At 33.8% G+C, this 24896-nt stretch overlaps 1 protein-coding gene and 1 long non-coding RNA gene across 2 annotated transcripts in view; one reads left to right on the top strand and one right to left on the bottom strand.

Moving 5' to 3' along the window:
* Positions 1–24896, bottom strand: part of LOC126733853 (modular serine protease-like) — a 33582-nt gene that overhangs the window by 7570 nt on the left and 1116 nt on the right. Inside the window, exons 4-10 of the mRNA XM_050437274.1 lie at positions 9390–9530; positions 9153–9326; positions 2883–2978; positions 2602–2825; positions 2345–2542; positions 1628–1795; positions 1444–1571 (exon numbers count right to left, since the gene is read on the bottom strand). Coding sequence (XP_050293231.1) covers positions 1444–1571; positions 1628–1795; positions 2345–2542; positions 2602–2825; positions 2883–2978; positions 9153–9326; positions 9390–9530 — 1129 coding nt within the window. The remainder of the gene's footprint in view (positions 1–1443; positions 1572–1627; positions 1796–2344; positions 2543–2601; positions 2826–2882; positions 2979–9152; positions 9327–9389; positions 9531–24896) is intronic.
* On the top strand, positions 20553–21935 carry LOC126733856 (uncharacterized). The gene is made up of 2 exons (XR_007659892.1): positions 20553–21041; positions 21112–21935. It is a non-coding gene; the product is annotated as an uncharacterized LOC126733856 (long non-coding RNA).

A 24896-nucleotide genomic window follows, 5' to 3' on the forward strand; every position in this document is an offset into this window, starting at 1 on the left:
AAAATGTCATAAAAAGCCGATAACTCCAAAACCGATTGAGACAGCCATATAAAAATTAAAATACAGATTCTTTCATTGATTTGAGTGGACACCTATTTCAGGATTTTTGAAAATGTTGCGAATTTATGAAAAATTGTCAGGAAATTAAATTTTCTTCAATGTTTTTCTTTTTCACAAAATGCCCGTCGAACAAGTCAAAAACCAAATGACATAGAAGTTTGACAATTGATACTCACGTTATTTAAGTAATTTGATTAGAGAGCTGTTCTGTTTCAGTGTTTTTAAAAATATTTTCAACTTGGTGAAAAATTGTTAAAAAAAAATAATTTTTAAGGCTTTTTTTCTAGAAAATTGACAAGATGGCCATACCTTAAAAACCAAGTAACACATACGGTTGAAATTTTATATCTAGTTGTTTTAATTAATTTTACTGGATACTTATTTCAGCATTCCTTAAAATATCTAAATTGTGCTGCTCATCAGGATTTTTTTTCTAAAAAATTCATAAAACGTCTATAATGTTACAACTATAAGACACAGGCACATTGAAAACTTGTATACAGATTCTCTACTTGATTTGATTGGACATATATTTCAACATTTTTTAAACGATTTAATAATTCCAAAAGAAAATTGATTTTTTTGTAAACAATTTTTTTTCCAATAATTTTATATAAACCCCATAACTCAACATCTGAACGAGCCTGATATTTGCAAATTTGTATACATATTCTTTAATTAATTTTATTGGACACCTACTGCAGCATTTTTTAAAATATTTTAATTTTGTAAAAAATTGTTAAGAAATTATATTTTTTTCAGGTTGTTTCTTTTTCTCAGAATGTCCATAACTCAAAGGCCAAATGACATAGACGTTTAAAAAATAGTATTCAGGTTCCTTAATTGATTTGGTGTGCCTCTATTACAGCATTTTTAAAAAAATTTATAATTTCGAAAAAATTGTTAAAAAATTAATTTTTTTGGCTAACAGACCCCTTCGGTTGCATTACGGCTCCTATTAGATCAGTATCCTAGATAATTTTTTTTGTTTGGTAAAAAAATTAAAACCCTGAACGTAAACCAATAATGCATTAAAAGGTGTAGTAATACGAGTATGTAATAGTTAACTATTTTTTCCCTAGATACTGTATATCTGTGATATTTTGAATACAATGACACCTGATATGTGCACTTTTATTTAAAAATATTTAAATTTTAATCTAAACTAGTGAGACTTCACCGTATAGTCCAAGGCTCCTTGACTAAAAATTTACAAAAAAAAGTAAAACTCTGAAAGTCATGATTCTCAGTTTTTCAAAGCCTCCCCCTTGCCTGCAAATTTTACATAATTAAAATTTTTTCTTCCTTTCTTTCCACAACCCCAGTTAAAAAAAATACTCAATTAATTCATAATTTAAATAGTCATAACAACAACTTTCTTACTTTTGAATATTGGGCAGTATCCTGATCCCTATCGTCGCCAAACTTGTTGTAATACTTCCCACCCGCCACTTGGAAGTATTTCGTGTTAATTGTGTTGCCGTTATGCTGATAAGTTACACAATGAGCAGCTAAAATTCAAGAAAAAATGTTTTTAAAAAGAATTTAAGGTTTCGCTTATTATTACCTGTGATTACTATGGACGTTGATAACAGGGAGCCTCCACAGATATTTGTGTAGTCCGGTGAGCTGTCTTTGTTGCTGTATAACGCCACTACCCATGGATAATGACCTCTTTTTACTACTGCCCCATTTACCACCAGAGTTTGGGCGGAAACTTGTTTTTCACCACATACTGTTAAGAATTTTAGAAAATAGTGTATTTTTTGTATAAAACCATTTTCCATGTGTCTGATGGTGCAACTGTAGGGCACCGGTCCGAGTGTTTATTAAATTTTGAAAAATAAAATCTCTACACTTAATGGCACGGCTGTAAATTTATTACAATTTTTTAGGTAAATATACATCGACTTTAATATTATATATATGAATTGAAAATAGTTGGGGCCAGCATCTTTTAGAGTCATAGGGATAATTCGGGCAATAGGTAATCGATGTACCTAAAAAGAAAAATTCAAATTATCTGATGTGGTTGTCAGAGAGAAAAACTACATTAAAAAAATGTTTGGGTTGCAAAGGTTTCGATTATAAATGAAAAAACGGTTTTATTGGCCCTAAAGATCACACGATTTGACACCATCAGACACAAACAACAGTCAACGGTTTTTGACCCTTGATATGCCTTTACATTATCCAAAGGAAAAAAAAACAGTTTAAAGTACACTTTGAGAATCTACTGATAGATTCGATAAATATTGAGAAACTACTAGGAAAAAGTACTTACTAGGATCACACCTGGGATCTGGATAGTACCATCTACCGTCACTACAAACGTTCGGCTGTTGAATCACCGGTTCATAATAAGGATCACATTTGTAAGTAAGTACAGTTTCATGGATCGCCTTGTCGCACGGTATAATCGACCCGTCGTTTTTACATTCCAGGATCACGTGGCTCTGGCTGTACAATTTTGGACAAAGTTCTTTAAGAAAAAAAAAAGATTTTTTACATTTCAAACATATACAGAAGCAATTAACTTACTTTTACAGGTGGGCCATTTCGTGAAACTCCACTGACCATCATCACGACAATAAATGATTTCCTCCTCACGTTTATGGGTGGTGGATAAGGTGTATTTGTCGTTACAACTGAAGACAAGTTGGGTTTTTGGTGGTACTTTGATATTTGCCAGGGCGGGTTGGTTTTCGTTAGTGAAATAGATCCATTTTCCGTTTTGGGGTTGCCGGGGCGTAAGGCATGTTTTTCTAGGAAGTGCCATATAATGAATGTGATTTTGTGGAAGTTGTATAAAGTTGACTTACCCCATTGGTTGCCCTGTTGGTGGTGATTGAGTAGAAGTTTCTTTTTTGCAGTTCTCCTCATCGGAGTTATCGAAGCAATTTTTAATGCCATCGCATCTGAAAAGGTGGGACAAGGAACATAATAATAACTAGAATTTCTGACCGGTCTATTATGTAGCATTTCGGAGTTATTTCGGGAAGAAATTTGAAGTCTCTTCAAATATATGGAATAAAATTTAAAAATTCTTCAGAAGAATTATTCATATAAGAAGTGATTTAAATTACCTTTAAAATATCAAAAATAACTTCAAATGCCTGTGAAATATAAAATATGATCCCAGAAGTCTGGAAATTTTTTTTTGAAGTAAAAAAAAAGGAAATGGTATAAAACTTTGGAAAAAGTGACTTTAAAAAGCTCAGAAAGCACAAAAACACTAATAGTTTAAATTCCAGAAAAAAAACCTTTAATTCCTGGAGTAAATGTGAAATTTATTCGTTCTTTTTCTTCTTCGAGTGCCTTGCAAATTCTTGCGTAGGCGTCCGTCCTATGCTTCTGTCAATTGCAGCATTTTGGAGTACTTGTAAGCTACTTATCCCCGCCTATTGTTTAATATTCTGCAACCACGAAAGCTTCTTTCATCCTATTCCTCTCTTTCCTCCATCGATCATACCTTGAAGGATAAGGCACTGGAATTCATAGCGTTCCCGAAGGTTGCTTTTGCCTGTTCTATTCTACATCTAATCACTTATTCTGAGTCCCAATTTTGGTTCAACATACATCCCAGATAATTAAATTCCGTCACATGCTCAATATTCTTCTTATTTACCTGAATTCTAATTTGTGGAATACCAGTCTTACTCACAACCATAAAGTTTATTTTATTTTCATTTCATTTATGTTAATTTTCAGGAATAATCTTGTCCTTGTATCTATGACTTGGTTCAATAATTCCCGAAGATCATTTGGATTATCCGCGGTTATTACAGTATCATCCGATATTGTTGATATGTATCCCGTTCACTTTAGTGCCTATAGGGCTATCTAATACCAACTACTTCTGAGTAGGGATTAATCAACATCGATGATAAAACGCAGCCTTGTCTTACACCCTCTTTTATATCGAAGTGCTTGGTTGACCTCGGTCCTTAAGGTACTTAAGGTCCTTAAGGAGGTCATGTTTTCCATAATCGATGAAACACATGATAACATATTTTCTAAGGGTCCTGATAATTTTGTACCCAGGTTTGTATACTGAATATTGGTTTCCTTGTTCCGGAACCATTTTTAAACCCTAACTGATTACTGCTGCTAGCTTCTTCATTTTTTATAATGTCTCGTATGCAAGAACTTCAAATGACTCATTAGACTTTTGCATTACTTGATTTTGATAAAGTTATAAAACTACAGCTAAGCAAGTCCTCTGGAAAATGTCCCGTCTCATATATGTTGTTAAAAAGTTTGAAAATTATCTTTATCATCTGTTCATTAATAAATTAGAAGGTGTCCAAAAACGTATTATCTGGACCTCGGGTTTTGTTATTATCAGGTTCACCGCGTGTCCGATTTTTCCTATTAATATGGCTGGTTGTATCAGCTCTTCTAATTGACTCAATGGGTTGTTTGGTCGGTTGCCATTGAAAAGCTTAAAAGTATATTCCTTCCAGATTTCCTATATTTTATCTATATCCACTACCATTTTCTTATCTTTAAAAATCTGTGTTGTTTCTTTTTTATATGTCCCAGCTATCTCTTTCATTTTTCATGTCGGTTGAAAGCATCATTAAAATGACTGAGATGTTCAGCTTCTTCACATCCTTCTGTAAGCCATTTTTCCTTTGCTGCTCTAATCTTATTTCTAGTTCTTCTCTTATTTATTATTCTTATTCTCTCAATGTTTTTAAATGCCTAAGGAAAAAATGGTTCAAAATCAGAGAAAACCTAAAATTGCTGAAATAAATTTGAATTTAATCCAAAGATGTAAAAATGTCCTCAAAATGGCCAGAACGCATAGTCAAAAATGGTTCAAACTAAGGAAAAAAAACCTAAAATCCTTGGATATAAAATTCAAAATTAGGGGAGACTGGGGTCAATTATAACACGGGTCAATTGAAGCAGTAATCAAAACTTTCTTCCGCTACAAGATAGAAACAAATTTCGCGCGTAATATAGTCCATAATATCGACAACGATTTTCTGGCAGTACGCCGCGGGCCATTAAACAAAGTATACGTATACCTACTAGTAGTGCGAGATTTTGTGTTTTCACGTATCCAAAGTAAGTATTTGCTATATTTCTTATGCATGTGTAAATGAGTCTGTATGTGTATTTGGTTAGTTTGTCGGTTTTCATTAGTTAGGCCATTAACTTAGCTTTATTTTATTTTGGTTTAAATTTGAAATTAATTTTGTTTAGAGTAAATATGGTGTCATTTATTTAAAAAAGTCGTTTGAGGTCAGTTGTAACGGGGACGTTTGTAACGTTGAAATAAATTGTAATTGAGTCTGTAGTGTGTTTAGTTTGTTTGTCAGCTTTCATTAGCGAGGACATTAATCTAGTAAATTATGTAGTTTATTTCATTTTAGATGCCCCGTAAAAGAGTCCCGAAAACTGATCGTTCAAGTCGAGATATATCTTTATATGAATCTGCATATGCAGAGCTCAAAAATGGAAGTTCTCTACGCTTAGCTGCCGACCAATTTGGGATCTCTCATGTGTCTTTGTTGAGATATAAGCGAAAGAAAGAAGCTGCGGGGAATACTAAAGGTCAACCACCTGTTACAATGGGCTATAAACCTGCAAATAAAGTTTTTAATAAACTTTATTGGCATGAATTTAATGAAGCTGCAGACATTTATCAAGGTCTGCCAACCAAAGATATTCGGAGACTTGCGTTAGAATTAACCATTAAATATGATATAGATAAACCGGACACTTGGATTAAAAACGACTTGGCAGGAGAAGACTGGTTTTCCGGTTTTATGTCAAGCCACCGTGACTTATCAATAAGAGCACCACAAGCAACCAGCTTCAATTGTGCAAATGTTTCTGTATTTTTTAATAATCTTGCCAAAGTTTTGGATCGAGACAAATTTGGAGCAAAGGATATTTACAACGTAGACGAAACTGGTGTGACAACAGTCCAGAAACCAAATCAAATTGTAGCAAAAAGAGGCATGAAACAAGTGGGTGCAATTACCTCACAAGAACGCGGTACACTCGTAACAGTTACGGTGGCAATAAACGGACTAGGCAATTCGATTGCCTAGCTGCATGGTTATTGCAGCCCATGTTTATTTTTCCTCGACTGCGGTTTCAGGATCATTTTATTCGTGATGGTCCACCAGGGTGTATTGGGGCTGGAAACGGGTCAGGATGGATGCACGAAAAAGAGTTCGTCTTGTTCTTAAAACACTTTCAAAAGCACACAAATTCTTCACAAGCTCATAAGGTTCTACTCACACTGGATAACCACTCATCCCATATTAGTATAGAAGCTCTAGACTATTGTAAAACTCATGGAATAGTAATGCTTTCTTTCCCACCCCACTGCTCGCATAAATGTCAGCCCCTTTATAGAACAGTTTTCGGTCCTCTTAAGAAAGCAATAAACTCTGCTTGTGATGGTTGGATTCGTAGTTGGTAAACCGATGTCTATATATAATTTACCCGGAATTGTCGCAACATCATTGCCCTTAGCTCTTACACAAAGCAACATCCAAGCCGGATTTAAGTGTACAGGGATATATCCTTTTAACAGAGACAGATTTCTCGCCATCTTTTGTCACAGATATGTTGCCTCCAATCGAACCTTCAGTTTCACCTGCTTTAGATCCAGGCAACAATCTGAATCTGACAGATCCTACTTTGGAAGATACATTTGATAATCCTACCTCGTCTACGTCTATTACCAATAGGTTGCCTTCAACCGAACCTCCAAATGATCATCCTAGTTCAAATCCAGGAACAATCTGACTGTACCAACCTTAGAAGATCAGTTTTAAAACCCAACACCATCAACTTCTCGGGGCCTAAAAAATTGTGAAATTTCCAAAAACACCCAAAATAACACGTTTTCACCAGAAGGTCACTTGAGGGCCTTTTGGAAAAGCTTCACCAAGAAAAATAAACGCAAGAGGAAAGAAAAAGAGGAAATCAACCGTGTACACCGATACACCGGAAAAGGAGGAAATAGAGAAAGAAGCTAATAAGAAAACACAAAAGGTCAAACGGAATCTGGAAACCGAAAAGAAGGGTCCGAAAGAAAATCCCAAAAAAAGCACCCGTGAGAACAAGAAAGAGTCATCTGAAAATTCTACCGACGGCGAAAGTGAATGTTTTTGTGTGGTGTTTGTTGAACCATTTAATAAAAGTAAGCCAGGTGAACAGTGGATCCGATGTATTAACTGCAAAATGTGGTCGCATGAAGCATGCACACTACAAGAGCTCACATATTATGTTTGCCATAATTGCCAAAGTGACTGACCAAAAATTGAAAGTTAAGTGTTACACATCTATATTATAAGAACCACCAGTTGCTGTTTTTTGTTTTTAAAGTTTTATTTTATGTTCCTACGTTTCTGTTTAATGTTCCTCCTCATAAGCAGAATATTAGCTTCTGTTATTTTTTTGTTGTTATTATGAGGCATTTTTTACAGTTTCTATGATTTTAAGTCTTTTTTGAATAATAAAAGAAAATAAAAAGAAATGTGTTTTTTATTTAATCTATATTGCTTTTGTTACAACTATCCCCATAATGTGTTTCAATTGACCCTTGATCGGGGTCGTTTGAAACATTATGCTCCACCACTTATTTTTATTTGCATATTTTTTTTCGCTTACCTATAGTCAAATTTAACTACTAGGTCAAGTATGTTCCAGGATATGTTACCTATTTTTTGATCATATTATAGTATTTATCTAGCCAGAAAAAAAAAATTTGTATAAAATGGTTCAATTGACCCCAGTCTCTCCTACTATAAAAGTTCGGAATACATATGGAATGTTTTTAAATGCCTGGAAAATATAAAAAAATACTCAAAAAAAAGATGCCGAAGGAAGATGCTTTTAAAAGGCACAGAAAGCATAACAAAAAAAAATGGTTCAATTTCAGGGAATAAAATAGAAAATTACTTTAATAGCATATAACACCATATTGGAACACTCTCAATAAGAGGTTTCGGATGTTGGTAAGGAATAAATTTTTATAATATAACTCTTATTGAAGTTTTCCATTACTTCGAAACATATTTCTGAAGTTATTCATCTAATTTCTTCTTTCAATTGTTGATTAATTTAAGAGTTTTGCTTTTTATATAGCCCCACACGTCCCTATTCCTTGATAATCCTACCTCCAAACCGTGTACATCTGGTACTATATGACGTTTAACACCATCTTGTTGGAACCACATATTCTCCAAGTTCGTGCCCATTATATCGTTCTCCGTTTTCTAGAATAGCTTGTTCGTCTTCATTTAAAAAAAAAATATGGTCCAATGATATCCTCAACCTATAAGTTGAATCTTGTGAGGATGTAGACCTAAATCTTTTTTTAAAATTTGCCACCTTGGAGTTCTGCTAATCCCCAAATTTTACGAACGTCTTTTAACAGACATTTGTGAATTTTCAGCCACACTTTGCTTAAATATGTTCAATCGAACGAGATGGGCGTTCCTGTACATTTGTTTTGATATCTTGCATAGATCCAGTGCTTATGCAGTACCTATTTTGCGAATAGTAATAAGTAGTTAATAAGTTATCACGAATTTGCTATATGTGGCTCGCACCGAACAACCATTTTGAAAATACTCTTTAATAGTGTAAATACGTTGTTCGACTGTATAGCGCTACATTGTAAAAATCGTACTCGAATGTATATGTATATGATAGTACTTCGAAGTTCTCCAATGAATAAAAAACCAAATAACATAAACAAAGTTTGAGATAAGAAATAGTAGCAAACATTCGAAACCTCTTATTGGACTACTCTTTATGAGAAACTCCGATAAATGTCCGAAAATAGTGAAAATTAACCTCAGAAAGCCCAGAAGAGCTATAAGACTACAAATTGAAAAGAACAGACTTTTTCTTCAAATGCCTGAGAAATATAAAATATGACTTCAACATTCCAGGAAGGACACGTCAAATAACATTGAAAGTAGCTAGGTACATCAGAACCCAGGAATTTCATTAAAAAGTCTTCACAGTTCTGAAAAGGCTAGGAAAATGCCTCAAAATACATGTTAAACAATGAATTTTTATTCTTCTGTCCTTTTCTTGTGCATTATACTTACTCTGAATTCCCATCTACGCATGCCCCATATTTACACTTATAAGTATATCCAGGACACTCGATATTCAGACATAACCTCTCGGTTTCATCACTTTTATCCTCGCATTCCGCTATTCCGTTACACCTGCCGTCAGTTTCGATGCATTGCCCATTGTCACATTCAAACTGGTCCGATCTATAAACAAAAAAAAAAAACATGGGAATCGATACAATTTTAACCAAAAATCGATTTATTTACCGGCAATTGGTGTTAACTTTATCGAAACGAGAGGGACAACCGTTCTCGTCGCTGTTGTCCTTGCAGTCCTTTTTACCGTCGCACCGGCTGTTTCCGTTTACGCATGCGCCATAGTCGCATGAAAAAAGGTATTCTGGACAACTAAAGTGAAACACTTTATAAAAATATAAGCATTAATGCATCATATACAGGGTTTTTAATAAAACATTTTCCCTTTTTAGTAAAGTCTCTTTTAACACGTTCGCGGACAGTGCCAACTTCCGCGTAAAAAAATAATCACCTGTTTTTTTTACTTAATTTAGTTGATTTTTGCGGGAATATACGAAATATTGAAAGAAACATGATATTTTTGCGTATTTTTCTCTATAAATAGAAGACGGTTATGACAGATCTGTCCCACCACACTACTTTTTCTGGTCTAGTGGGACAAACCTGCTTCCATCGTCACGATAAAAAAAAAGGAAAAAATGAATATGAGCACAAATAATGTATACAAATACGTTTATTCGCCTAATCAAAATACAAAAACCTATTTAACATTCTCAAAAAAGCTAAACGAAAACACAAAATTCATTGGTAAAAGATACCAGAAAACATTTGAAAAAAACCCTAAGCGCTATGCCAAGGTGCAAAGCACTCCACACACAATGCAGGCCTTTCAGGGCATCTGTTACTGGTTTCCTTCCTCTTTGAAAATTTTGAACATTGCCTGCATCGTAAGAAATATCGCTTCCTTGAATAGTTATCAGGAACTGGGATTGTCTGGGGAAAATGGTTCTGATAATTCTGATCCCCAAAAACGCTTGTACTTGGAACAGGAACATATTTATTCTGAGTTGGCCTAAACCTAGGTGGCAGTTGCAGCAATGATCTCCCATTTTTAATTTCTGTATCAATTTGTAGCAGAGATTTTATGATTATCTCTCTGAATACCACGAAGCTACTATTAGACCCGTTCAGTTTCTTAAATAAATAGTATGAGTTACATATAGTGACATCCAGTAAATGGAAAATGACCTTTTTATACGAAAAATAGGGTTTTTCTTGGCGAAGAATAATAAGAAACCATTTGATCACACCGGTCAATACCGGACATGAACTTATTATAGTCAACTATTTCAATAGGCTTGATCTTACGATTACCTTTTCTGTTAGCGGTGTTCACTAGGGCAGGATGATGCGCAGTAGTAAGAGCAAGCACTTCGCGCTTGTCCTTCCACTTCGTCACATATACTTTTCCTTTTCGCAGCCAAACATGTTCTCCAAGTGACAATTTTTTTTTTGTGACCAGAACAGGATTTCGAAGGGTACCTGTGACATGAGTTTTTAACCCGACAAGTTTTTTTGCCAAAGAAATACTGTTATAGTAATTATCCATGAAGATATGATGTCCGCGATTGAGATATGGCTGCAAGAGTCTTGTGACTAAGGCCTCAATTTTCGTAAGATTTCCATCCGGCGGTTCAGGTCCTTGCCCTTTGTAAATTTCTATGTTCAAAACGTAGCCTTCGGGATTGCAAAGTTCATAGAATTTAATCCCATATTTGGTCTTCTTGTTTTTCATATACGTTCTGAAGGAAAGCCGTCCTCAACAAACAGCAACATTGATTCATCAAGAGACAACTCTTTCGTAGGCCTATAAGCCCTTTGAAAGTTGTGAAGGCACATATCCAGAAGTTCCTTAATTCGGTATAACATAATAATAATAAGGAAGTAAAGCCTGTGCGAGTGTTTTATGGTTAACAGATTTTGGTAGAAAATCTAAGTATTGACCACTCTTAATGGGTAAGTGATTTGCTATCACTTTCCTCATACATATTCAACCCAAATTACGTGGTTTATTTATTTGCCTAAATAAATGTTCTAACAATATTCACACACATTGGGCGATGTCCTTGTGTGGTTTCTGCAACTTGGCGGCGGGCTCGTCTCGAAACAAGCCGCATCTAGGCTGCGCGTTGTCCATCTTGCCGCCACTTTCCACTGGATGATATTAAAAATACCATCAGAGAGTCCATGCTGACTGATATCTCCTCATTCAAAGAATCCATCTTGCAGATTGTTGAAGATAAACTTACCATTCTTCAATCCACCGAAACTCAACCAAAAGTCACGTATGCCGACGCGCTAAGCAACCAAAAGAGGAAGCTTATCATAAAAATTACTTCCAGAGTTCTTACACTACTGGTGAATCGCCGCAAAATAATGTTGATATAACTCAAAAGCCTTATGTATAGTCCATAATTTTGTCTGATTTCACTGAAAATGATGTTTTACTGGCCTTAAAGACTATCAAGCCAAAATCAATAGTTGGCCCTGATAAAATACCAGCTTTTCTCTTATATGATTGTGCTTGTATTTTTGCTAAACCGTTAACAGTTCTCTTTAATCTGGCTCTAAAACAAGAATGTTTCCCGAACCTCTGGAAGTCATCAAAAATAATTCCAGTACACAAAAAAAATTATAAAAATCTCATCGAGAACTATCGGTCAATTACAATAATCAACAACTTTTCTAAATGTTTTGAACGTGTTCTTCATTCGGCCTTATTTCCTTCAATGAGGGGTCTTATAGATCATCGTCAACATGGATTTATGAAAGGTAGATCTACCACCACAAACTTAGTTTGTCTTACAGAACATATATCTGAGTCAATAAATGCCAGGTGACAGGTTGACGTTATTTATACAGACTTCTCGAAGGCTTTTGACCGTCAGGATCATGGTATTCTTCTAAATAATCTTGACCAAAACTACGGTTTTTCTTCTCACCTAATACACTTTTTTAGCTCTTATCTTACGGGTCGTCTTCAACACGTGGAATGTTATGGCCGTAGTTCGGCTCAGATAGTTGCAACGTCTGGAGTTCCACAGGGCTCCATATTGGGGCCGCTCTTCTTCAACACATTTATTAATAGTATATCGGAACAGCTCACTGTAAATAGTTTGTTATATGCGGATGATACAAAATTGTATTATGGCATCAATAGTATCTTAGATTGTATGGAATTGCAAAATAATATTAATCTCCTCAATGCATGGTGCAAAAATAACAATCTTCCTCTTAATGCTGCCAAGTGTGAAGTTGTTTCTTACTCTTTGAAGAAAAACCTGATTATGTATGACTATACTATGGACAGTGAGACTGTCCCGAGATCAACGGAGTTCAAGGATTTGGGGGTGACATACAGAATGCTGGGTTTTGTCATTAGGAACGCACATAGCTTTAATAATATCTTTAGTCTTAAAATTTTGTATTTTTCTTATGTGAGATCAATACTGGAATATGCTTCTTCTGTGTGGTCACCATTTTATATGAATCATATACATGAACTAGAAAATGTTCAGCGTAAATTCTTAAAGTTCTTTTCATATAAATGTGACGGAGTGTACCCAGAAATTGGTTTTTCACATAAACGCCTACTAGAAAGGTACTCCTTTAGTAGTCTTGAGGAGAGGCGAAAATCTGCTGATGTGAAATTTTTATTTAAACTTCTTAATAATAAAATTGATTCGCCAGACTTATTACGACATGTAAATCTTCATGTGCCCCGCATATCATCTAGAAATTCTGACACATTTTACCTATCTAGACCTAGAACGAATATTTGTAAATATTCTCCAATGCGTAGAGCATGTGGCACTTTTAATTCTGTTCAGGATCAATGTGACATATTCAACTGCAGTTTGTCCGAAATTAAAAGAGTACGCTTTTCCTAGATAGTAGACATAAACAAAATTATTTTTTATTCAAGTATTGTATAATATTGTAGGAAACTATTGCTATTAATAATGTATTCTTTTTTTTTCTCTAGTTTTGGATTGTAATTTGTATAATATTGTATTTTTTTCCCCCACTCAATAATTGGAATTTTTTCTGTGGAGTGGTGTAATTAAAAATAAAATAAAATAAAATAAAATAAAATAAAAAATAAAATAAAAATAACCTATCCTTGACTGGAGATGCGTTTTTATTGTGTGTGCAGAAACATCGCAAGATTTGTTCAAATCGACGGCCGCTCATAGTCGACGAGAAAATCAGATGGTAATATAGAGGATGATAGCTAAAAAGTTTTCTTATATTGGGACATTTTATTTGGGCCTGCAGTAAACACAGTCCCAGAAACTTGCTTTTTCATCTTTCGTTATAGGCTTGATATCCATACTTCGGGAGTGGCGAGTTTTAGGACGAGCGGAACGGGACAAGTGGTCTGCATAAATATTACTCGAATCGACTAACAAGCGCATAATCCGTTCATCCCATAGTTGGAGAAATACACCTAATGGTGTATCTGATGAGTCCGGATCAAGACAAATTTGTTCTGCTATTCCATTTCCATTCATGGAGAAGTCATCAATTCCATTACACCATTCAGAATCGGCCGAATCATTTTCGACTGGTAATGGATCCATTTGGTCATCTGAATCGGATTGCGAAATTTGTGGTGTCGATATTCTGTTCGTGGGAGAAACAGGCTCAGAAAAAGGAGGGGATAATGACCTATTGGCCCCGAGAAAAAATTCACTTGCTGTTCAGAATCTGAGGAGTCGGCGACGTCATTTTTAGGATCATAGTTGTCACTACTTCCAGAGCCGAATGGTTCCGATTCCTCATCGGTTGATGTCTCCTCTAGTAGCTTGAGCAACCGCGTCTCTTCCTTGGAATCCATATTTATCACCAGTTGAAATGTATAACTAAACTAAATGAAAACAAATTTTATAATAAAACAAAATCAATACATACCTAGGGAAAGCCACACGTGGTACAAAAACACTCAACAAAAAACGAATATGCCAGTCAAAAACAAATATAACCAAACAATAAACAAGAAGATTAGACGCCAGTAATACTATGAAAAGTACGCAACTGAGTAAAACGTGAAAACAAACTGTGTTGCCAGATGATTGGGTGAGAATTATGGTACATTCTGGCCAAAATTATGAAATTTTGTACAAAATTATGGTACAATCATATAATTCTGTCAGTACACAACCTTTTCCTATGTATGACGTTACGTCACAGTCGCGCCGTTGCCAAATTTATAAAATGTGTTACATTTTGTTGATAATGGATTATGAATTTATTCAAATTTCCTATTCTCATCAATTATTTTAATTAAAAGAACGATTTCTAGTAGAAATAAAATACTTTTTTAACAAAGATGGTAATTTATTGAAAAATAAACAAAACATTGCACTCAAAAATCTAAATTAAAAATAGATAAACATTAATACAAATACATATACAAATTTGATATTGGATAAATTGGTTTAACCAAACAAGAAAAACATAAAAATATTGCATAAAAACATTATTGAAATGTTAGGTATAATAAAAATGAATAGAGATATATACAAAAAAAAAACAAAAATATCAATTTGCTTATAACAGAAACAAAAATAAAACAAAATTCTAGCCTTAAATCGTACTACAAAAATCAGTCTTTAAATTAATTTTCATTAAAGGACACGTTTAGATTTTCGTCATTTTTATAAATATTGCTGGTCATAGCCGTAAGCATATCTTTGGTTACAGAAAATTTATGACATTCTTTCCCTACACTTTGGGATGCCAGTAAGAGACCATTTACGGTGTTTGTACACAATTTATTCCTTATATCAGTATTTATTAAACTGACTTTGGAAAATATCCTCTCGCACTCCGCATTTGAATGGGGAATAACAAGAATATCCAAAATAAACTGGGCTAACTTTTTAAATTTAGGACTGTTAAGTCTTTTGGAAGAACAATTTTGTGTCAGTATTTATCAATAAGAATTTCATTTCTTATGTTATCTGGTAATTCCAATAAATTCTGGCAATACAATTTCCATTGATCGTCTATTTGCTGCAATTTATCATTGGCATCTATTATCCTGGGTAACATGTTTATCAATGCTAAAAGGGTATTTGATCTAGGCTTTGCATAATTTGGATTAAGTATATCTATTTCTGACAATATTTTCTCACTAAAATCAAAACGCTTTTTAATTTCTGTTGCAGACACTATAAAAAACTGTCTACACCTGAAATAAAAATCATTTTGTTCAGTAGGATTTAATTTCTGTATATTTTGCATAACTTGGACCCCTAGATAGACCGTATTTAAAGTTATAAATTGAGCGGAATTGTTAGGTTCAATGTCTCCTAAGTCAGCTCTATTTACATAATTTGGATTTAAATAATTTTACAAAATACTTTTGTAAGTTTCACAAATTTTGAGGAAAACATTTGTAATTACTACCCTCTCATTTTGAAAATATTCATTCAGTTCAACAAATTTTGGTAATATCCATTGTAAAAAAAAATTAAAAAGTTTAGTAGAGATATCATTTAGTCTGTTGGCAATTTGTTCAGAAGTCTGCAAGCTATGTTCGGTTTATTATTGTGTAAAAAATAACTGTAGAGCACCCCACTGTTGAACAATCATTCTTACTACCATTAACAATGAAAGCCACCGGGTTTGCGAAGGGCGTAATATTTTATGAGGCTCTACTTCACAGAAATTTTGAAAAAAGCATATTGGGACTGGCGCTTAGAGCTGTTTTTAAAAAAATTATAAATGTCACGAGCCATGTCTTCACAGTGACGTGGTAAGACCTTACAGGCCTCACTAGCACATAAGTGCAATGAATGGCACACACACTTTTGGACAATTATCCCAGGATAATTTAATTTTAATCTGCTGACAATTAAATTTTTTGAACCAAACATAGTATTGCAGCCATCTGATCCAAATCCTATAAGGTTTGAGTTTGGAATTTTTGCAGATTTTATTAATTCTATTAATTTATTATATATCGATTCTGCAGTAGCCCCAATATTTGTTTCATCATAACTTTTGTTTGAAAAACATTGTATTAAACTTAAAAACTTAGTAGTTATACTACCCGAGTTTTGGGAAAAGTACCTGGCACAAACACAAAGATTTTTGACAGTGCCTACATCAGTGGACTCATCAATTAACAGGCTAAATTTGGTGCATGCTAATTCTTGGATTAACTCTTTTAAGTGTGTTTGCCCTAAAACATTTTTTATCACAGCAGTTACTTTTGTCCGTCCCATTTGAATGCCTTGTGCTATTTTGGAGTCCGGAAAGATATCTTTCATAAGTGGTATGAGATGATCACACAGCTGCATTGGTAAATTATGCGCCGCAAGCATTGCAGCAGTTTTATTAATTTCTGCTCTAGTAGATTGCATTTCATCATTGTTTTTCTTGCCAAAAAGTTCATTGATCTTGGGTTGATTTTGAGCAAATTCTTGAACATTTGTAATGTGTTTTATTCCCTTACTATGGTTTTTTATTACGGATATGTCAGCCTGAAACTCTGTGTCACATGCATGACATCGAGCTTTGGTTGGTTTATCTAAAAGAAATAATAGAGTAGTCATAAAGTTTTAGGAACAAAATATATTATTTTCCTACCTTTAACAGGTTTTAACCAACCCTGAAACGATTTATCTAATTCCCAATCCTTTCGATAGCTTTAGAGTCTATTTAATTAACTTGTTTTAATTAAAAGTCTTTAATAAGACTAATGTCTAAAATTAACTTGTTTTAAGTTTCGTTCACTATTTTTATCTTCGCATTCAGAATCAGAACTATTTATATGTTTTCGTTTTAAGCCGGAGTTGGAGGTCATAATCTTATAATAATTATTGAAGCTTTATTCTTTAGTTCTATTTCACCCCCAACCCCCAACAGCCAAAAGCAAACAAAAATAATGACAAAACAACTTAACCTCAAATAATAAAAACAAATGACGGACTGTTGACGTTGACGTTTAGAAGGGTTGTGTTTTGTGTTTAATGGGATTTTTCATGTACATTTCGTATTTTACTGCGAAATTGTTCATATCATATTAATATAAAAAATAATCATAGAAATTTATAAAACCCAAAAAAAAAACAAAATTATGGTACAACTATGGTACATTTCTGGTTATGGTATAAATTATGGAGCAAGCAAAAAATATGGGAAAATTATGGTACAATTCCATAATTATGGTACGTCTGGCAACACTGAAACAAAGCGAGCGTCACGTCGTTGCTGTCCCCACCATACGCTAAAAGTCGCCTCGTGCCCACCATAACTTTATATATATTTCGCATCAACTTAAAGATGGGATTTTTAGTTCATTTACGTGAACTAGTTCACTCGGTCTCGTTCATAATCCAGAATAGTTCATTGAACTAGCTCACTAGTTCATAGTAGTTCACGTTAAAAAAGGACAAATAAAACGGTTTTTATTTATCCAAAAAGTGATAACAACTGAATGAAATTTTTATTTAAACAACTTAAAAGGCTTTTTAAATTTTAAGACAAAAAAATAAAGTTTTTTCAAAACTTAATTATGAGTCATAGTTATTTGAACAACTAAGTTGGTATTCAAACACATGAATAAATAACCTAAGTAATAACTAATATTAAAACTACTAAAGATTGCTGTTAATTTGGGAAATTTTTTTAGATTTCAGCTGTGCACGTTTTTCTTTTGACTTGTCCTTCTTTTGAAAAAATACGTTCGCACGGAATTGACGTTGCAGGAATACATAGTCGACTTTTCATAAATCGATAAATCGTGGGATATACACGGCGACGCGCGACGTTCATACCACCACTTTAATGGGTCTTCCTTTCGGTTCGAAGGAAGAAGGGGTTCGCCTAAATATCTGTCGAATTCGATAATAACGGCCGAAGTTGGATTGTTTTCCGGTGCCAATTTTTCAACAGTTTCATCAAACATGGACCACATGGATGATTTTTTTTCTGATGGAGTTGTTGAAGGTGCTTCCTGATTTTCTATGGGTTGAAGTACATGTTTAGAGGAATAAATATGAGGCAAATTTTTTCGAAGATTCGCAACTGTGTTGGCATATTTTCTTTCATCTTTAAATCCAAATTTTTTAAACCGAGGATCTAAAACGGTTGACTCAGCTAATATGTCCATGTCTTCAATATTTCCAAATCTTTAAAAAAAAATTTCGCGTAAAGTACCGCCCTAAGTTCTGGCTCTATATCTTCCTGCGTGTAAAAGGTTTGGATATGCTGATACATTGCATAAACAAGGACTAGATTTTCTGAAATAGTAACGTTTTTCCCAGCACTGATTTCTTCTGTGATTTCTTGAAAAATTCGCAATGTCTGTCAACTTTTCTAACATAGCCCAATCTGTGGCGGAAACTGTATTTAATTCTGCGTTTACAAGGGCTTAAGTGGAAATCAGGGCATTTTTTATAGTAACCGCCCTTTCTACCATATCTAGAGTGGAATTCCACCGGGTTACGACGTCTTGCTTTAGTTTAAGTTCAGAAAGCCCTATTTGCTTCTGAATATCTTTTAGCTTTGCTAACGCCGAAGAACTTAGTTTGAAAAACGTTACTATCGCCTTAATTTTATTTAAAAGGTCTGAAATTTCCTTCAAACCATTTTGGACTAGAAGGTTAATTGAATGAGCAAAATAACCTTTGGACTTCCACCCACCATTTCTCACAGCCGCCAGAATATTTGCTGCATTGTCACTAACAACGCAGACAATTTTATTATCTATTTGAAATTGTTCAAATTTTGATCTTAATAATTCTTTTAGGTTTTCGGCGGTATGCCTTTCATTATACTGGAAACAATCAACTAAATGTGATTTAAGAGTTAATAAGCCATTTTCTTCTAATAAATAATGTGCTGTCAGTGCAGTAAAATTATCATTATTTATTGTCCAGGAGTCTGTAGTTACACTTACATATTCGACGGAAATAAGTTGTGCTTCAATTTTTTCTTTTATTTTTGACATAAGACTCTCGCTTATTGTTTTTCGGCTAGGTACCTTGTATCCAGGACCAGCAAGTTCCATTAATTTGATAAGTTCCGGATCTTCCACCATACTAAAAGGGTAGTATCTTTTGACAATCATCCTTAATAACTGAAAATCCAGTTCCTTGCTTTTAGAAAGAGGTATCGGCTTTGTACTTCGTAAGTATGTTTAAATATCAGATTGCAGTTGACTCACCTTAAATTTTTTACTCTGAGTATTGTGGATCTCGCTGGGTCCAGGGTCATAGTCATTATCTACAAATATAATTATCCAATATTAAATTAACGAAATTAAAATTAGCCCGGATTAAAAAGTATAGTTAATTTTTCTTAGAATCGTTTTAAAAACGAATTATTTTGATCCCCCCGATATTGATAAAATTTGCTTACAGTAGCAACATTTCGCCTTATTACTATTTTCAGGCACAACGTCAAAATGCGTCCATGCATCACTTCGTTTCTTAGATATTTTTCGATGTTTTATAATGTAAAGTTCACAGTTCACTGTACACTTCCACGGTCTTAACAAAACTGGACAAAATTGAAAACATAACCTTTAAACATCGGGGAACCACCAAAACAAACCAAGCTAATAGCTGAAATGAACCGAATACGAAAGATCGGCGCAAATGCAAAATGAGTCAATTGATTTTACGTTCAGTCGGTCTTGGTTCTGCTTCTAGATCCTTGTCACATCGATCGCGATCGCCTATCTAGTTCGCAGTGAACGATCCTTTAAGGTTGTTGCGAACTAGTAGAGATGTTATGGAATAGCTTTTTAATGTACCTATTCCGACCTGTACCAGTTCCACATGTAAACCTATTCGAAATACCTATTACAGCTCCAACCTATTCCTAACAAATAAATTGCAAGACAGTCGTGGTGGCCGTGGCGCTGCTGGCGGTATCACAGGTTTTCGATGAATTAGCGGTTATATTTTTAAATTTGATTATTTTTGCGGTATGCGCATCTTGGATAGCGCGCGGCACCAATTTGTCACTTTGATTTCCGCCGAAAAGTATGATTGAATGAATGGGCGGCGAGTTTTTTTTTCTACTGTATTTTTTAGCTTTTGTGGACACTGACACTGTGGACACAGCCAACGGACTTTTCGGTTTTAAGATTTTTAAAATGTATAGGAGGAATTTAGTCTGTATTGGTCCGTCCATATAGATCTACATAGAATTGAGTTTAAAGTTTATATTTATTATTACTTATTTTCATTAGTTAATCATGAACAAAAAGACTAGTGTGGTTTGGGATTTTTTTTCTATAGTAGATAGCAATAAACAAACTGCAAAATGGAACATATGCAAAACCCTTATGTCTTATAAGACAACCTTGTCAAATTTGAAGACATACATGCTACGAAAATACCCCACAGTGCAAATACTTCAAGAAAACCCCTCACTATCAATCCCTCAGGACAACAATAATAAGGATATAGAAAATCAAATTAAAAGTGAAAATGCTGATATACAAATAGAAGTCAATGATGAGGCAGCCGCACTTCATAGACAAACATTTTTAAATTCAAACCATTCTTCTGAAATGCGCCGTGTTTGATCAGATTCACTCACCGAAGTAGCAGGCACTCTAGAGAAAGTGAAAACTATAATTTCACACTTTAGAAGAAAACCATGGCAAAATTAATGAAGTTTCAGGAGAATATTGGTTTAAAACCCCTAAGAACCTTTTCCAGGATGTGGTTACGAGGTAGAACTCCACCTACTATAGTCGAGCAATTTATTGAAGCTGTACAGAGTACAATAGCTTTATTCGATGCTGATTTTCCTCAATTGACATTGGATAAATGGGCCCTTCTAAAAGAACTGAAAGTAATTTTGGAAGCCTTTGAGGATGCTACTGTGTTATTAGTGGACAAAAATATCTAGTAGCTTCTTTTAGATGCATGCAGTGAGCTTCTAAAAATTGACATGAGCACATGTGCCAAAACAATATTTAAGAAATTGCAAAGCGTAACGTTTCGTAATAGAGTGGGAAATTTGGAGAGTTTGGCATTTAAAAATAATGACGTTTTAGGAAGAGTAAAGAAAAATATAGCAGAGTTGGGTGACATTATTTATAAAAAAGATCCGGTAAAAATACCCAAGGCTCAACAACCATTTACAAGCAATGTGCAAGATATTTAATTAAAAAACCAACTTTTTCAGTATGGGATACATTTCACAAAAAAAAATCTAAAAGTGAAATTCAAATACCTAGTAGTTCTACCTCTAGGGTAGAGTCCATAAAATGAGAGAATATGCCGGTGACGTCAGACTTCGCGCATCTAAGCTGGCTATCGTTAAGCGTAGAAGCGTAGAACTCTAGCAGATGTGAAAGAGAGAGATGCATGTATTCACGGTCAAGTAAACCTAATCAGGGAAATATGGGGCCTCCCCTTTATTGATTTTTTGGTTTAAATTTAAGTTTGTGCGCATTTTACGTCACCGGCATATTCTCTCATTTTATGGACTCTAAGTAACCACCGCCGTCGCCTTAAGGCAAAAAATCTAGAAAAATTATTATTTTTGAACTTTAAGGCCAAATTGTGTAAGTAGAAAAAAGCAAAAAAAATTTACCGAAGAGCGTTTTTTTTTTGTTAGAAGAATTATGTTATATTTTATTTTTATATTTCGTGTTGAATTGTTTTTTTTCCAGAATTTGTACTCTTTTATTTTTTAATTTTTGTTTTTCTTACTTTTTTAAATAATATATATTTTGTAATATTTAGGTTGTTTATTTGTATTTAATATTATTCGGCATTAACCTTTCTTTTGATGAAAATTTAGCGCCTTTTTAGCATAACCTATATGTTTTGTATATGTATGTACCTTGTTATCTACAAATAAATACTGATTCAGTAAAACCAAGTAACTGTACTAATTTAATAAAAAACTCGGAATAACTTTGCTATTCTGAGTTTTTCTACTATACTACACTGTACACTGTCTGCAGAATCGCCAAGTCAAAACTAATCCGGCAATCCGAGTACTGAAACTGATTCGTATTATTCAAACTGAATCGCCAAACAAAAATCGCAATAATTATTTTACATGGACCGGCGCACTCGGAACAGGTATTTCTGATTTCTGGTAATAGGTACGCGGAATAGCCCGCTGAAACCTATTCCAAAAGAACAGGTCCAGTTCCACTGTAACATCTCTACGAACTAGTCCATCTCGTTCACTACGGAGAGTAGTTCATTCGAACTAGTTCGTTCGTGAACTACACATCTCTACATCAACTCGCTAACGAAACAAGTGTCTACGTAACAACTTTTCCGATGGAACGCACTGTTTCGCCCCGTCGCCTGATCGCCCCGTGGCCCCGTCGATTCATTTAAATATGCATGTACTTGCACTTTATATTATCCTGTGTTGATGGTATTTAGATATTAGGTTTTTGAAGCCGAACGGAATGGTTGTTTTGATTTTGATAGATTTAATTATACTGGTGACACGTTATTGAGTTATTTTACGGATATACCTGGCAGTAATAAAATATGTTTTGTTTTATTACTACATGCGTACCTTATAAGGGGTTTCAATTTTTTTTAAAGTCTAGTCGGGCCCGTCGATTTTTGTTTCGAGAGTGTGGTATTTACTTTCATACTCTTTGGGACAGTATTTTGTCTTTTGAAAAATCTACAACTTCCTGAGAGGAAAAACAAACTTGTACTAAAATTCCAACAGTTCATTGAAAGCGCAGATCCTACATTGCGAGCTATTAGTATTAAAGAGAGCCAAATAAGGAAAAGAAAAAATATTCCATTTAAATCTACTGCTCACCCTAATAAGAATATAAAGCCACAAAGGCGGCTGTTTAAAACGAGCAAACCCAAAAAAACGAAAGCCCGCAAATTTAGCTGCTCCCTCTACGGAGGATATGGATAATGCGGCTTTGCATTTACTATATCCTTCAATTCCTTCATCTCCATAACTTAAATAAATATATTACCTATGCATTTGATTATATTTAGTTTTTTTTAATCCCCTTTTATGAGCAATGTACTATCGTCAGCAAAATTAAGTGGGACAGTCAAAATTATGTTAGAACTTGAATTCGTTTCAACTTAAAATATCGAAAAAAAGTGTTTTTTATTTTTGCATTTTTTAAAGTATTTTTCATTTTTTATTCAAAGTAAGTATTATTTATTTTTGCATCTATTTTTTGACTTTGACGTTGTCATAATTTTAGGTTGGAATGATTGTTGAGTAAACCAAAAAGAAAACGAAAGTTGATCCAAAAAAAATCCTAAATAACATAAGAATTCCTATTATATTGCCTGTTGTTTACGTTGATTCTATATACCTATAGGTATCTGAACAAGATTTTTTCCGGGCATGAATTGTGCAGCGGCCTTAAGAGCGTAATCCAATTCAGCCAAGAAAATTTCAAAAATAGTACAGAAGGGTTCAAAGTAGTACAGAAGGGGTGACGTTTAGTACGATCGATTATCAATCAACGATATCGATTAGCAATCACTCAACGATATTAGAATTTAGCCGGTAAAAACTGCGTTGAAAGCCTTTTCTGGATAGATGAGATCTAAGAAACTAGCGCTTTTTTAATATTATTTTTTTATAAAATTGTTAGTTAATAAATTAATCTAGACAGCTGTAGAATAATTTTTTTGAAATTTAAATTCTAAACAGCTAAAATATAGCGTTGAAAATTACCTTAATTTTCGGTATGTTTAAGCATTGTTTCTTATATGATTTTAGGCCTAATTAAAAAAATAAAACTACAGAAGTCTAGTTTTGTCCTTTCTGAAAAAATATTTTAAGACCCCATATCACAGATGTAAATAGCTCCGCACCGTCCTCATAGTAACAGTGCGGAGCTATTTACATCTGTGCCCATATCAAAAAACCTTTTAGATTCTTAGATCTCATCTATCCAGAAAAGCCCTTTTTTGGCCAATTTTCGCAGCGTATATATAGGCGTATATATATTTTTGGCGCATCAGCTATAATTTTTTTTGGCGAATGTGCACCTCACGTTATTTTAATAAATTGTTAAAAGTTGATCCAGAGGTCATAATTTTATTTAGAAATACTACCTACATATTTAATGTATCAATACCAAAAGTAGATTAGTATATTTTATTCTCTGGTTTTTGGCTTGTCTTTTAATTAGCATTTTATTACTTCTATGACTGCACAATTTCACCTGGCCGAATGAAACCTTTAAAACGAGGTATTTTATTAAATTTGTCCTTATTCTAATTTAAAATCATAAAGCTATCTCCTCCCTCTATTAAGGTACCTACCTAGGGGTTGCTGGTTGCCGATTTTGGGATAATTCTATAAGGTTGGTGATTATAATAATATTGTATATTAATAATATATTAATAATATTATATATATATTGTCTTACAATAATAATATTGTAAGACAAGAACCCAATGTTTGTCTAAAATTTTGGTACAATCGGTTAAGTAGAAGTAGTTCAAAAGTCAAAAAGTTAGTGCAATATTTGAAACAATCAAAATGTACATATATTTTAGATACGGGCCAAAGATGAATAAAACTGTTAAAAAACAGATTTTATTAATACTAATTAACATGTCACCAGTAAATCTATCTATAATAGTAAATCTATATATAAATCAGAACAACCATTTCAGCTTTCAGCCTCGAAAAACGTTTTATTTATTATACAGGTAATATAATTTCAGCGATGGC

Source organism: Anthonomus grandis, chromosome 3 (genome assembly GCF_022605725.1).
Source record: "Anthonomus grandis grandis chromosome 3, icAntGran1.3, whole genome shotgun sequence".
NCBI classification, from domain to species: Eukaryota; Metazoa; Arthropoda; class Insecta; order Coleoptera; family Curculionidae; genus Anthonomus; species Anthonomus grandis.